Source organism: Acanthopagrus latus, chromosome 22 (assembly GCF_904848185.1).
Source record: "Acanthopagrus latus isolate v.2019 chromosome 22, fAcaLat1.1, whole genome shotgun sequence".
In the NCBI taxonomy this organism is placed as follows: Eukaryota; Metazoa; Chordata; class Actinopteri; order Spariformes; family Sparidae; genus Acanthopagrus; species Acanthopagrus latus.
Window position 1 is genome coordinate 14,238,189 of NC_051060.1, and position 12,837 is coordinate 14,251,025.

A 12,837-nucleotide genomic window follows, 5' to 3' on the forward strand; every position below is an offset into this window, starting at 1 on the left:
TATGGTGTATTGTAGATGATTCTATGACAAAGTATTAAAATTAGCTTGACCTCAACCAAAGAGTGCTTGTTCTACGTAATGAGTACTTTTACTCATTAATACTTTGAGTACATCTTGTTGCCAATACTTTCACTAAAGCAACATAATGAATACAGGACTTTTACTTGTAATGGAGTATTGTTAAAGGGAAATACTGCCTCTAAATTATCAAAATTCTCCTTTCACCACTGCCCAGAAGGATTTTAAATGTATCCCCATAGCCTAATGTTCTGGCAGTAACTCGAGTATTAAACTGAATTATACGTACATAACCTGGCTGGTTATTGGATCCAATATTCAGCACTTTTCTTATCATAGGAGTCATCTGCTGTTTTGTTTTTCTTACTTTGACTGCTGATAAAATAAACTGATTTATATATGTGCTACTTTCGTTCTGACGCAGCATGTAATCTGCAAAATAGCGTAACTGAAGTTATCACATAAAGAAGAAAATGGAAATGAGGTAAATGTAGCCTACTTAGTTACATTTAATCATTAGTTACACTCAATCACTGGCATCCAATAAAACATTCAGTTGCCTTGTTACTATTTCATGCAATTGTTCGCTCTCCCTGAAAAACAAAAAAAACCCTAAACCTACTTTGTGGTGCAAATATTGTAACTCATTCTTACAAGTTCATCTACCAGACACAAGATGTCTCCTGTTTCCACACCGCACTTCTCTCTAGTATGCGTTGCATACTAGTCTATGATCGGCTCGCAAACCACAAATGTGTGTACATTTGTGTGATGTCACAAATGTACTATACCTGTAAGTACGTTGGCAGAAAAAAATGAAAATGAGAAGCTAGAAAGGTGGCAGGGTCCGCCAGTATAAACAAAGCAGAACAGTATGACACTGTTGTCCTTCAAAGTCAGCTTGTTTATGGAGTTTGTTCAGTCATGGAAACAAAGACAGTTTGTTTATTTAATTTGTTTCAGCCTACAAACCAGTCATTGAAAATCTTTCTCTTTCTTCTTCCCCACAAACTACGTAATGCTCCTTTAAATATATATAATAATCCAATAATTTAGCTGTAATACCTTTACTACTGGAGCTTTAAGTTAGCTGATACTTTTGCACTTGCACCTCAGTAATGGAGTCCTCTTATTCTGTGGTACTACTATAATCAAAGTAAGAGGTCTTAACATTTGGACCCTTTCCCTCACGGCGGACTGTTCCACCGGTTCTCTCATTCACGTGGCGGCCTCCGGTCCACTTCCCCGGGTGTGTTTGTGTGTTTTCCTGACTTTCAGCTCCGCTTAAGGACCCGATGTGCCTCAGAAAAGCACCGGGAGGCTTAGCGGGAATCAAAGCTGTCATTCTTGAGCTCCGGGCCGCGCCGCACACGAGCCGCTCGACACCGTGCGGGAGCGCGGATGACAGAGAGCCCGTGTTTTTTGCGGCTCTGCCGGCCGCAGCCGGATCATATGACTCGGCAAATCCGTAATGCTCTTAGACCTGCTGATGGGCCAGCGGTGGCTGCGCTCCACAAGACCAAAAAGCCAAAGGAGTTTAACGGATGTGTTGCTGCGATTATTCGGCCAAGTATCTTTATCCCACATTTAGATTAGCTGCTAATGACGGAGGGGAAAGCCGCGTTGCGAGAAACACAAGGCCACGTAACCTAAGAACAAGAGGTCAGCAGCGCTGTGTGAGGACACACACCGAACCGCAGCGTGGACTCATTACGCACCACGGATCCGAGCAGGGACACCTGGTACCAGAGGTGGAGCAAAAAATGCTCTTTGAAACTGAGTATGGAGGTTTCATGAGCAAAATGTACTTCACGTAAAGTAAAAGTACTGTGCTGTGAGTGTTTCACGACTTGATGTTTCTGGGTTAATAATACTGCTGCTTTAATGTATATGCACCAATGTGTATGCAACTTTTACTCAAGTAGTGTACATAAATTAATATTCCTTTTTTATTCATTTATGAAAAGGATTACCAGAGATTGCACAGCTTGGACCTTTTAAGTATTACTGGAGGGACTCTTGCTGGATTAACACTTGCACATTTCAAAGTTGTAGCGGGTCGATACCAGCATCATTTTCACTAGTTGAAGGCTAACCACCAATTTATTGGGTATAAAGCCTGTTGTGGATCCAGAGAAAGAAGTATGTAGTCTGATAAAGAACCTCCAGTGATGTCACACTGTGGCTAAATTGTATTGTGGGAAATGTAGGCAGCAGGTTTTGATTCCGCTCTTATGACACTGTATTATGGACAGTTCAGAAACAAATGATCAGAATCAATACAGCAGAACCAGAGATACAGTATCGACTTTTCTTTTTTGCACATTTCCAAAACCTGGGGCCCACATTACCCACAATGCATTTTAACCAGTGAGTGACATCACCTGAGGGAATTTACATGCGCGCAGCCTCTGTACACTACTGTTTTTACATATGCAACCGCTCTCCCTAAGACCTACAAAGCAATACAGAAAAATCATCAGCACCAAACTGGTGGTTAAATTACAACACAGGTACCTGCGGGATGTTTCTGAATTACAAATATTTATTCATTCTTATGCATTCATGATAATAGGTTTAAGTTACCTCGCAGCAAATGCGTATCTAATAGGCAAATTAATCAATTCAGCACTCACAACTCATAAAGGAGACTTTGCTGCCATGAGCAGTCATAAACCCCTTTAACAAATTAAGTTAAACATCAGTGGAAAACGACAACAACAGGGCGCATTAAAAGCTTTATGCGACCAACAAAGAACACTGACTGGAACACAGGTAACATCACAGTGTGGTACTTTGGAGTGCTCTTACATTATGTGGGTTATGTCTTTATTTACTCCGAGCCCCCCACCCCACTGATGTGCACCCCCATCCCCCCACCCCTTCTTACAGCAGATACATGTCACCACTAATGGACATCAAGTGCTTCCTTTTTGCAGCTCTTTTTGGAACATACATTAGAGACAGAAAAACCCATTTCTCAACCCATAAATAGAGCGTGCGCGCGCACACACACACACACACACACACACACACACACGAGTGCGCGCACACACACGCACGCACGCACACACACAAGCCACTCATTCTTTTCAGTGACACCTGAAGATCGTTAACGAGTTGAAAGGAAAGAGGCCAGGATCTGTGTGTGGATGACCAGCGTATATTAGCCGCACGAACAAGCATCTGATTAGTAGTTTATGAAGCAAGATATACTTTGATTCCAACACAGATGTCACCAAAAACAGCTGATCTTAATCTATGTCAGTGAAAAGTGGATTTAAACGTCAGAGTGCAAACCATTTTGTTTGTTTTTACATGACCCTTGTTTTATATCTTCCAAAGCCATTAACTACATTTTGAAAAGACGGTTTTGCGGATATGAAAGCAAATGTCTTGTGTGCCCAAAGCATTTCACTTTCAAGTTATCGATCCTTTTAGTACCCCCGATTACCAATAGGTATCACAGCCTCCTGGGGAAAAAAAACAGGAAACACAGATTTGAGTCCTTTACGTTAATGGAGGACTGTCAAACTTCAGGCACAATGCAGTCAGAAGTCACATCTTCTCCCAGGTCGTAACTTTAAATTAAAGGACGTCATCCTCAGGGTTTGTCGTTACTCATGTCCTCTTCAGCCCAGTTTGTCCTGGATGTTCATCAGACTGGTGTATGACTTCGCCCGTTTGGCTGTAACGACACAGAATTTACAGTCCATTATTGAAAAGATTATTTTAAGTATTAGATTACTTTTGCTTTCTTATTTTGAGTTATTCTAGTGATTAAAGTACAAGATGTTGTCCTGCTGATGAAAAGAACAAGATGAACAAAACATTTAGGGGAATTAGTAGTCGCAAACATTTTTCTTAAAAATGACTATAGTGTAATTCCAGGCAGTGTATATTCAGAGGAGAGCTGCACTGTGACCAAAATAAAGACAGAATGGACTGCTATTAAGTTAGATTAGAAAAAAACATCTTGTAAAGCCAAAAACTTGTTGAGGGGATGTGACAGTCTTGGAGATATTGGAGGGGATATTATTAGTCAGTGAAGCCGGTGATGTTATATAAGAGCCAGTTTCCCAAAGATGTTCTAAACACAATATCATTGCTACGGGCACGAGTGGTTCTTGCATGAGGCTCAATGTGTCCCTGGCCATCACAAGCCACATGTTGTGCACTCAATGCGCCCACCCCCACCCATCCTCCCAGTACCCAGTGAAATCAAAGTTCCTATGCTCCTCAGTCTGATCCTTCAAGACAACCATCATCCACAGAAAAAAAAAACAATCCTCCAACCACGTCAGTGATCCAGAGGTTTGCAGGAGGCAAGCCCACTATGCTTTATAACAACCTTAAAACACCCACCCCCTTCTGCCATCCCCAGCCAAACCCCTATATCACAGTCAGTCAAGCCCTCACCCTCCCGCCCACAAAGACCCCAAACCCCTCAAAACCCAGTCAAAAAATCTCTCGGTGTGACAATGGGCGAATTAAGCTGGTTACTCACGGTGTATGAGCTTGCGTTTCTTTTGTTCCGAGTGAAGGAAGCTGCTCAAGTAGAAGATGATGGGCAGAAAGAGCATGAAGCTGGACACGGCGATGACAGGCACCGTCTCCTCACGGGGGACGGTGCAGTTGTAATACTTACTCCACAGTCTGCGGGTCATGTTCATCTGAAACCAGAGTGCAACATAAACTTCAGATGACCACAATTACAGGACGGCGTTACGATCAATTCAGCCATCTCAGAGGCCTGTCTTAAAATAACTCAAGGTTATTTGGTGAACATATTTTGTTCTTCTCATTGAAAAGATAGAAGTGGCTTCATGAGGATTATTTTTAATTACTTTTTAGTGATTTTTTAATGCATTTTTTGCATTTCTGATCACAACCCTGAATCTATATCCAAGCTCAATTTTCCATTTATGCCATCAGTCCTTTTTCTTATAAAAGTCCTCTAATAACCACTGAAACACAACAAACATTCTGTCTCGGCAAAAAAAAAAAATAGCAAAGAGGAGCTGCAGGACTTCCATTTTCAGTGAAGTATTTGTTTTTTACTCCAGTTTTTTTAATTGAATAAAAAGGCTGAAATCCCCCCTAAAAAAAACACTCTGTACAGGTCGCCGGATCTTCACAGGGCTGACACATATAGACAAACAATGACCCACAGCAACGGGAAATTTAGAGTCCAGTACCAATCGACCTCACTTGCATGTCTTTGGATTGTGATAGGAAGCTGGAACACTTGGATGGAACCCACACAGACACAAGGAGAACATGCACAAGTCCACAAAGAAAAGCTTAAGCCAGGCGATCTAACCTAGTGTTAACCACGGCACCCCTGTACCGACTTATTTGTTTATTAAACAATATTTACATTAATCTATACTTGATATACAAGTTGTTACTATACGTGTTTGTCTCACTGAGTAAATCTATTTGCAGAGGACGGTCACAAAATATGGCTGACAGTTTATCAAACAACAAATTGGATCTTGGACTATCACTGGCTGAAAATGGCTGAAGAACTGTCTCATAGTCTGTTACTGTCTACGGATTCCTCTAGAGGGTGCAGCTTCTCTCTTGCCATCTTACAAGAGGAGCTGCATGAATCTCTGCTCCCTACATACGCACCGAATCCTCTATGTCGATGCACAAAGTCTGATTCTTCTCCATCCTGCCGTACAGCTCGTTCAGCCCTTGGTATGTGTTCTTACAGTTTTTGCACAGCTCTGTGTGGTTCCCCTGTGAGGGAAGAAATGGAGAAGGGACAACAGATACGGTTACATTCTCAGCATAAACTCGATCGACGCTTGTCATCCCCGAACTTGCGGCGCACCTGTCGGTACTTGTCGAAGCAGTCGTCAGTTTGGTTGAGGGTGTTCATGAAGTACAGCATGTCGTCGGTCAGCCTCTGCAGTCCTTTAGTGACACAGTCTGCACAACGGGGGGAAGCAAAAGACAATCAGATCAGTCGCTTCAGTCGTGACCGTATCAACAACTGTGACCGGGTTTCAGGTCTTTTGGTTAAACTACACAAAAGAACACATCAGCTCCTGCTTTCTGTTCAACATCAGACAAAGCTTATGGAGTAAAAAAAAACTGCAGATTGTTTCATGAATTAATTGACAGTAAAAATAAGCGTCTCTTTTGGGTGATGAGCTATCAACTTCAGGCCTTTTCAGCAAAGACTCCATAAATCCACCATGTCCAAATTTGAAATCAGTAATGAAAATAAAGAATCGACTGAAGCCCCACACTATCTCATTATCAAAGTCACTGCATGTGTGACCTCTGCACCGTCCACCGTGTCCACTGCCCGCTCGAGTGAACGTGGCCCCCGGCTTGACCCTGCACTCTGACCTCTGTGGTCAAATGTGTGGGAGTCAGAAGGTCAAACAAAAAGGCACAGACAGAATCCCAATAACTCATACGGTGTCTCGTTCAGAAAACCACTTCCAGTTAAAATCACTTACTGTCACAGGCTGCATTGAGCCACAGCTCCTCCATGCTGCTGTTCAGCTGATTGACCACCATGAGCCGGTCACCTCGCAGAAGGCTTTCACTGCAGCTCACGTTACCTGGACCACTCTGAGGACACAGGCACAACTCCATCATCCACATCATCTCCTACCTATACAGATGTTTGGATTACATTTGTATTGTTTGTATACATGTATTACAGCTGCAGAAAGTGTCCCTCTTTTTGCTATTCAGAGCAAAGTAGTGCAGATTGATTTCCTCAAATGTGTGACCACTAGTCAGACACATCACAAGACTCGTGATCATGAGACTTCTGCCCTTCAACCAGGCTTCCGTGTAAGCAGAAGACGGAACACGGTACTTCACCGCAAACTCAACACAAAAAATGATGGCACTGTATTTGAACACGTACCTCCGATGAAAGGTTCGCATAGGCTCCCCTGAGGCTGCCGAAGGCGGAGAAACATTTCTGGCAGACTGTAACAGGACGGGCAGCGGGCACCAGGCACGACACATAGGCGACGTACCGCTGTCCGAATATGTTGAGCAGCTCTCTGCAGTAGTCGCTGATCTCCAGGTCTCCGGGGAAAGAGGACAGCAGGTTAAGGGAGAAGATGTGCTCCACCGCAGGTCTAAACACGGGAGAGTTCACCTCAACAGCAGCAGCTGCCCGGTTCAACGACGGAATTTGTTTCAGTTTGTCCGCTGAATGTGAAGCGGTGAGGTTTAACCCGTCGCTTAACGCAATAGTAGAAATACTGAGAATGAATAAAAGCAAAGACAAGCTGCTTTTGGACAGAGACATGATCGAAAACGGGAGTTACAGCATCGGCTACCGCTCTAAACAACACATGATTTCCTGTTTCTCTCCCAGCGTGATCATGTGACGGCGTGTAATCTCGCGAGAGCACGTGGTTCCGCTATCAGATCAGTGGTACTGTGACTTCTCATCCGGACACAGCCTCCACGTCCAGTAACTTCATTTAAAACCACATAATATGTCACTTTTGGGTACTTTTTGAATCAAACAATACATTACTTTATACTTTACTTTTATTCTTATTCTGCAATTTATGGTGATATACTAAATATTGATTTTGAAGTGTATGTTATTGAGCAGTTTACAGGTTTTAATCTGATTTTGATCCGATTTTTTAAATGTTCTTATGCTTTTCATGCGCATAGGTATTTTCCTCACTAAGACTACTATTTAAGGCACTATTGACACTTTTGACGGGAAAAAAACGCACCTCAATCACTAAAAGTGATGCATCTTTTACAGAAAATGCAGCCATATATCTCAAATGAAACATAGCCCAAAATCACAATCACAGTGCCTTCAGTGGCCTTTTCGAACTGTACAGTGAAGGACATCATCTGTCCTTAGAGCGTCAATTCCAGCTAGCATAAAACCAACAACAATAACACAAACAAACAAAAAATAATAACAACAACAACAATAATAATAATAATAATAATAATAATAATAATAATAATAATAATAATAGCAACAAATCTAATCCATTATTTTTTTTATATATATATTTGAATATCTATCTATCTATCTATCTATCTATCTATCTATCTATCTATCTATCTATCTATCTATCTATGTGGTCGTGTGTGTGTGCGTGCGTGCGCGCGCGGTGCGTGTTGGAGAGAGATGGCCCTTCCTCCTGGTCTCCTCGGTATTTACGGGTGGGTTTTATGACACCATACAATTTTGCAATGTGCGCCTCGGCTCAGAGCAAATAATTACGGAGTCAAGGTAAACGATCTGGGCTCCAATCCTGATTGTGATAATTGTCAAAAACCCCCTCGAATCAAGCGAGCGCAGTCAATGGTCGTTAATGCGAAATTAGTAGCTCTTGATAACTTGCAGGCCGCATCAATTCCGCAGTCATCAGCGCCTAATGAAAATAGGGGGGAGAGGACGCGCACGGCATCAGCGGCCTATTCTGAAGCGTGCGCCCACCACCGCGGCGGTAAATATGGATTCTGGCCTCTAATGCTCCTCTCACTGCACACATGGCACCGGCGGCTCATTAACTCTTCTTCTCCTGACCAGAGTTCACCTAATTGTTCAGATGTTCCCCTCATTCCTTTATTATTCTCCAGTGCGGCTCTCAGAAAGAAGACATGATTACAACCTTTAAAAATAAAAAAAATAAATAAATAAAAAAAACCCTGTATGGTCCTGCTTTTATCCTCTTTTTATGCAGTTATGCATGTCCAACTGGCTTCACCTTAACTTTTAAAAAACTGTTAACCTAATTATTCTTCTCCCCGCTAATGCATGCATCAATATAACGTATCGAGCTCATAGGCTCCCTGCCGGCGCTGATCACATTATTCACAAAGTTTTTGGACGTCTTTCCTCTAATCCGCTAATCAGCGGAGCACCAAGTAAAATCGGCATATCATTACTATCTGAGATGACCGTTATTGTCAGATGGCAGAAAAATGCCTTCATTAGCATGTGATAGATAGAAAAACCAAGAGGACAGAGAAAAAAAAAGACTAATTAGGCCCATAAATTAGATGATGGCGGTGATGATGATGATGATGATGATGATGGTGATGGTGATGAGAGCCCTTCAGGGGCCGATGGGAAGACTCAGTCCATGAAGCCCCTTGTGATTTGGCACATGATATGTATAGAGAAACTGGCCAGAAGAAGTTATAGCCAATATCAATAGATCATTTGGGGGAAAACGACCATTGACTCAGAAAGTATGCTGCCCCTTTATGCCCATCATCCCCCATTTTAGGGCCTTTAAAGAAGCAGCACTCTGATCTTTTGCTCAAGTGAAAAAGAAAAAAAATGAAAAAAAATAAACTGAGAGACAATGTAAACACACAACAGAAGAATCATAAAGATATGTAATGATAAGAATTTCAGTGTAAACATCAATAGAGTATTAATGCTGATGCATCAGTGTAGGCTACACAGTAGTTTAATCCAGTGGTTTCCAACATAAGGGTCGGACCCCCTCCAATGGAACACAAGATGGATCTGAGGGGTCGTCATTAATGGAAGAGGAAAGAAGAAGAAACAGAAATGAAAGTACAAGTTTCTGATAAAAATTAGCATGAATTTATTTGTACTTTTTTGCTAATTTTACAAAACATTGCGCACTGTGCATATGTTAGTTGAATGCAGTGTTGTATACAGTACCCACAATGTCATATTTGCATAAGGTAAATGTAACTTCAAAATATCTACTTTTGTGAAAGTGAAAATCACCAACACAAATCGTGCTTGAGTAAAAAGTATTGCTGTTGATTGTACTTCAGCATCAAAAGTACAAGTGAAAGTAAATTATGTATTTACAAGGGGCCGATTGATTGTTGCCCTTGCCAATTATCAGAGCCGATATTAAGCATTTTTCTGATTATTGGCTCAATGTTTATTTTTATCCGATTTTCAATAAAATAAGTTAATTACATGCACTCAGTTGGCTCTGATGCAGCATGTAATCTGAAAGAACCAGAAAATGGAAATACCATGTAAAGTACGAGTACCCAAAAATTGTCAGTGTACTTTAGATTAGTTAGATTCTATCAGTGTTTAAATGAAACCGTTTGAGAGGTTTACAGAGGAGCTCTAGCTTTGGGGGAACTGCGAACCAGAGGACGCAAACCAGGCAAATGTTTGGAGCCCCCCAAAGACATGTGGGGATAAGGGGCCCCTCATACTGGCACATTCTGTAATAACAACTACACTGTTAAACATCCTATAAGATCACTATACTGTGAGAACCAACACTCAAAGCACGCATGTGTTAATGATCATTGGCCTAATAATAAGGGTTATTCTGAGCAATCTGACAATGTTGACGTGTTTGGTTATTAAATTAGGTTTTTCATTGTTTTAGCTTTTGATGTTATTTGTAATGTGTAATAGGAACTCTGAAAAAAAGTTTGTGTTTGGCATTTTTTTTTTCCTTGGTGTCAGATTATTTGAAGTGTAGCACATGGGAAATGTTTGTCTTGGACCCCAGCAGACATATGAAACGTGATATGTGGCCCCAATTTATTTTACAAGCTGATTCTTTTTTTTATATTGATATATATTTGAAATGATAATCTGTGATGTAACCATAGATGTGCTGAAGTAAAAAGTGCAACATTTTCAAGTGAAATGTAATGAGACATCAGTATAAAGTTGCATAAAATGGAAATATTTAAAGTAGTCTTTTCAACACCCAACAATCCTGGTTTTCTTAGCTCTGCATCTGTAATAATGTCACATAAACGTAGCTTCAGTGTTCGCCAAGTTTGGGGGTCTCAGGTTGTGATATGAGTCCTCTCCCTCCTTGTGAAAGTCTCTAACTGGACAATCACAAAAGGGGTTAACTCAAACCGGTTCAGCCTTAAACTTGGCTCTTGGCGTGGGGAGAGAAAATAGCTGTAAAGTTATGCAGAAGTTATTCTTCATCCTTCGGGCCGTCCCTAATCCGCCAAAAACCTCATTCTTTCATCGGAGAACTGTGCCTCCTTTCTTGTTCCCCCCTCTCTATACAACATAAAGTCAGACTGCATTTAATGGTTATGTCGGGATGGGAGAGGGGCTTTCTTCTTCCCCTTTTCTCCAGAATATTGCCCTTTTCGTCGTGTGAGTCTCCCAACCCGCAGGGACCCCCATATTCTTCCCTCCGCGTCTGACTCGAATCACAAACTAACCCTGATTTTCACCACTTTGCTGGGAATTGCGGGGAGTGATAATAGAGATTTCGCTTTCATTTTATACGCTTGACTTGGTTATTGTTGCTTTTCTCCTCTCCCGTGATTCTCCCCTTTTGCAGGGATTAGCCCTGACTTCGCCCGCTATACTGGCCGCTGAAGTGCCCCTGAGCCCCAGGATGACAATTGACGCAGATCAAGGCAGGCCTATTCTGTGCCTCTGAAAGGGAGCGATCTGAGTTGGGTTAAAATGATGGCGTTTTAATAGATGAGACGGGTGCTCCTCAGTTTGCTTCCCATAAATTAATTGCTCTATTTTCTCTATTTGCTCTATTAACAGTTTTTTGGGGGGGTTTTCGGTTGATATTGCTAAAAAAAAAAAAAAAAAAGATCTACAGACTGCATCTGGTGATGATGATATGATGATGATGATGATGATGTCGGAGTGAGGTTAGAGGATACGATGAAGCTGCTGATGATGGTGATGTCAAGTGTGATAAGTGGACAACGACTGGCTGAGTGTCATGTGTAGGATGATGAAGAAGATGATGACTACGTCCCAGCATTATGATTGGAATAATGGTGGTGGTGATGATGATGATGATGATGATGATGACAGTAAGTATAGAGACGTTGATGAAGATGATGATGACAATAATACGTATGGTGATGGCGGTGGTGCTGATGATGAGGTAGATCATGAACATTATGATAAGCAAGGCAAAAATGCAGATAATGGTGATGGTGTTGAGGAAGATGATACTGAAGATAAAATCAGAATCAGCTTTGAGTAATTTTTGCTCTGGTTTCCATTGGCTGTCAGTGTACCTACACACAGCTCTGAGGAATACTATTTAAAATAACTAGAACAATAATGAATAACTACACATAGAGAAACATGAGTTTTTAAGTTACTTAACATATATCAAGCTTTTTGTTTAGGGTTAGGGTTATATATAGTTTGAACGAAGTATGCAGTTTGAATAGATCTGATAACAAGATTTTTTTATGAAAGTGACATACTGGATGCGCTATTTGGAATTTTTATATGTACATAGATTACTATGTGTTTATAATGTATAAATGCACACATATTTTATGTAACTTACTATACTTTTATTCCTTTATTTTTTCAGATGTAAAATATTATTTTAGTAAGAGTGAAAGTCTCACAAATAGATCTCAGCTTAAAGCCTCTGTGACCACTGCAACAAATTGTTGCAAATTTATGATGGATTTACGACAGTATCCTACTTTACTTTATAATAATTCTTTAATACTGTTAAACATTCATCCCTCACATGTAAATTAACAGTTAAATCAGTCATTTAACAATTACAGTATATAGCTGTAATTTAACAGCATAAAACAGTATTTGTAATGAATTGCTGTACATTTATGGTGGATTACAACAGTATTTTACTGTAGTTTAAAATAATTTTAAGATATTCATGCTTACATGTAAATTGACAGTTAATGATCAGTTAACAATAAGAAACTGTAATTTAACATTTGGTTCTTGAAAACAGCGTCAGAGTGAGCGTTGGTTGTACTGTCCACTCTTTGCTACTCTCCTCCTCCGTGTCCTTCGCTAGCTTATCCTACTGCTTTTCTTCAGCTGAGCACAGACAGATGAACAGTGATGAA

The 12,837-nt window shown here is 40.9% G+C and overlaps 1 protein-coding gene and 1 long non-coding RNA gene across 2 annotated transcripts in view; one reads left to right on the forward strand and one right to left on the reverse strand.

Annotated features, from left to right (window-relative positions):
- The window catches only part of LOC119012219, a 30,123-nt gene that overhangs the window by 5,783 nt on the left and 11,503 nt on the right, over positions 1-12,837 (forward strand). The window lies entirely within an intron of this gene.
- Positions 2,544-7,396, reverse strand: ostm1 (osteoclastogenesis associated transmembrane protein 1). Its single transcript, XM_037085810.1, has 6 exons — positions 6,917-7,396; positions 6,498-6,612; positions 5,861-5,958; positions 5,656-5,766; positions 4,526-4,691; positions 2,544-3,706 (listed from the first exon to the last, which is right to left on the reverse strand). The coding sequence occupies exons 1-6, from the start codon at positions 7,307-7,309 to the stop codon at positions 3,651-3,653; spliced, it is 939 nt and encodes a 312-aa protein (XP_036941705.1). The 5' UTR covers positions 7,310-7,396; the 3' UTR covers positions 2,544-3,650.

Coding starts and splice junctions, on each gene's coding strand:
- ostm1 (XM_037085810.1), bottom strand. CDS start 7,309: ATGTCTCTGTCCAAAAGCAGCTTGTCTTTGCTTTTATTCATTCTCAGT. Junction 5,959..6,497: donor GCTCAATGCAGCCTGTGACA/GTAAGTGATTTT, acceptor CCCGTTGTGCAG/ACTGTGTCACTAAAGGACTG. Junction 5,767..5,860: donor GCTTCGACAAGTACCGACAG/GTGCGCCGCAAG, acceptor CTTCCCTCACAG/GGGAACCACACAGAGCTGTG.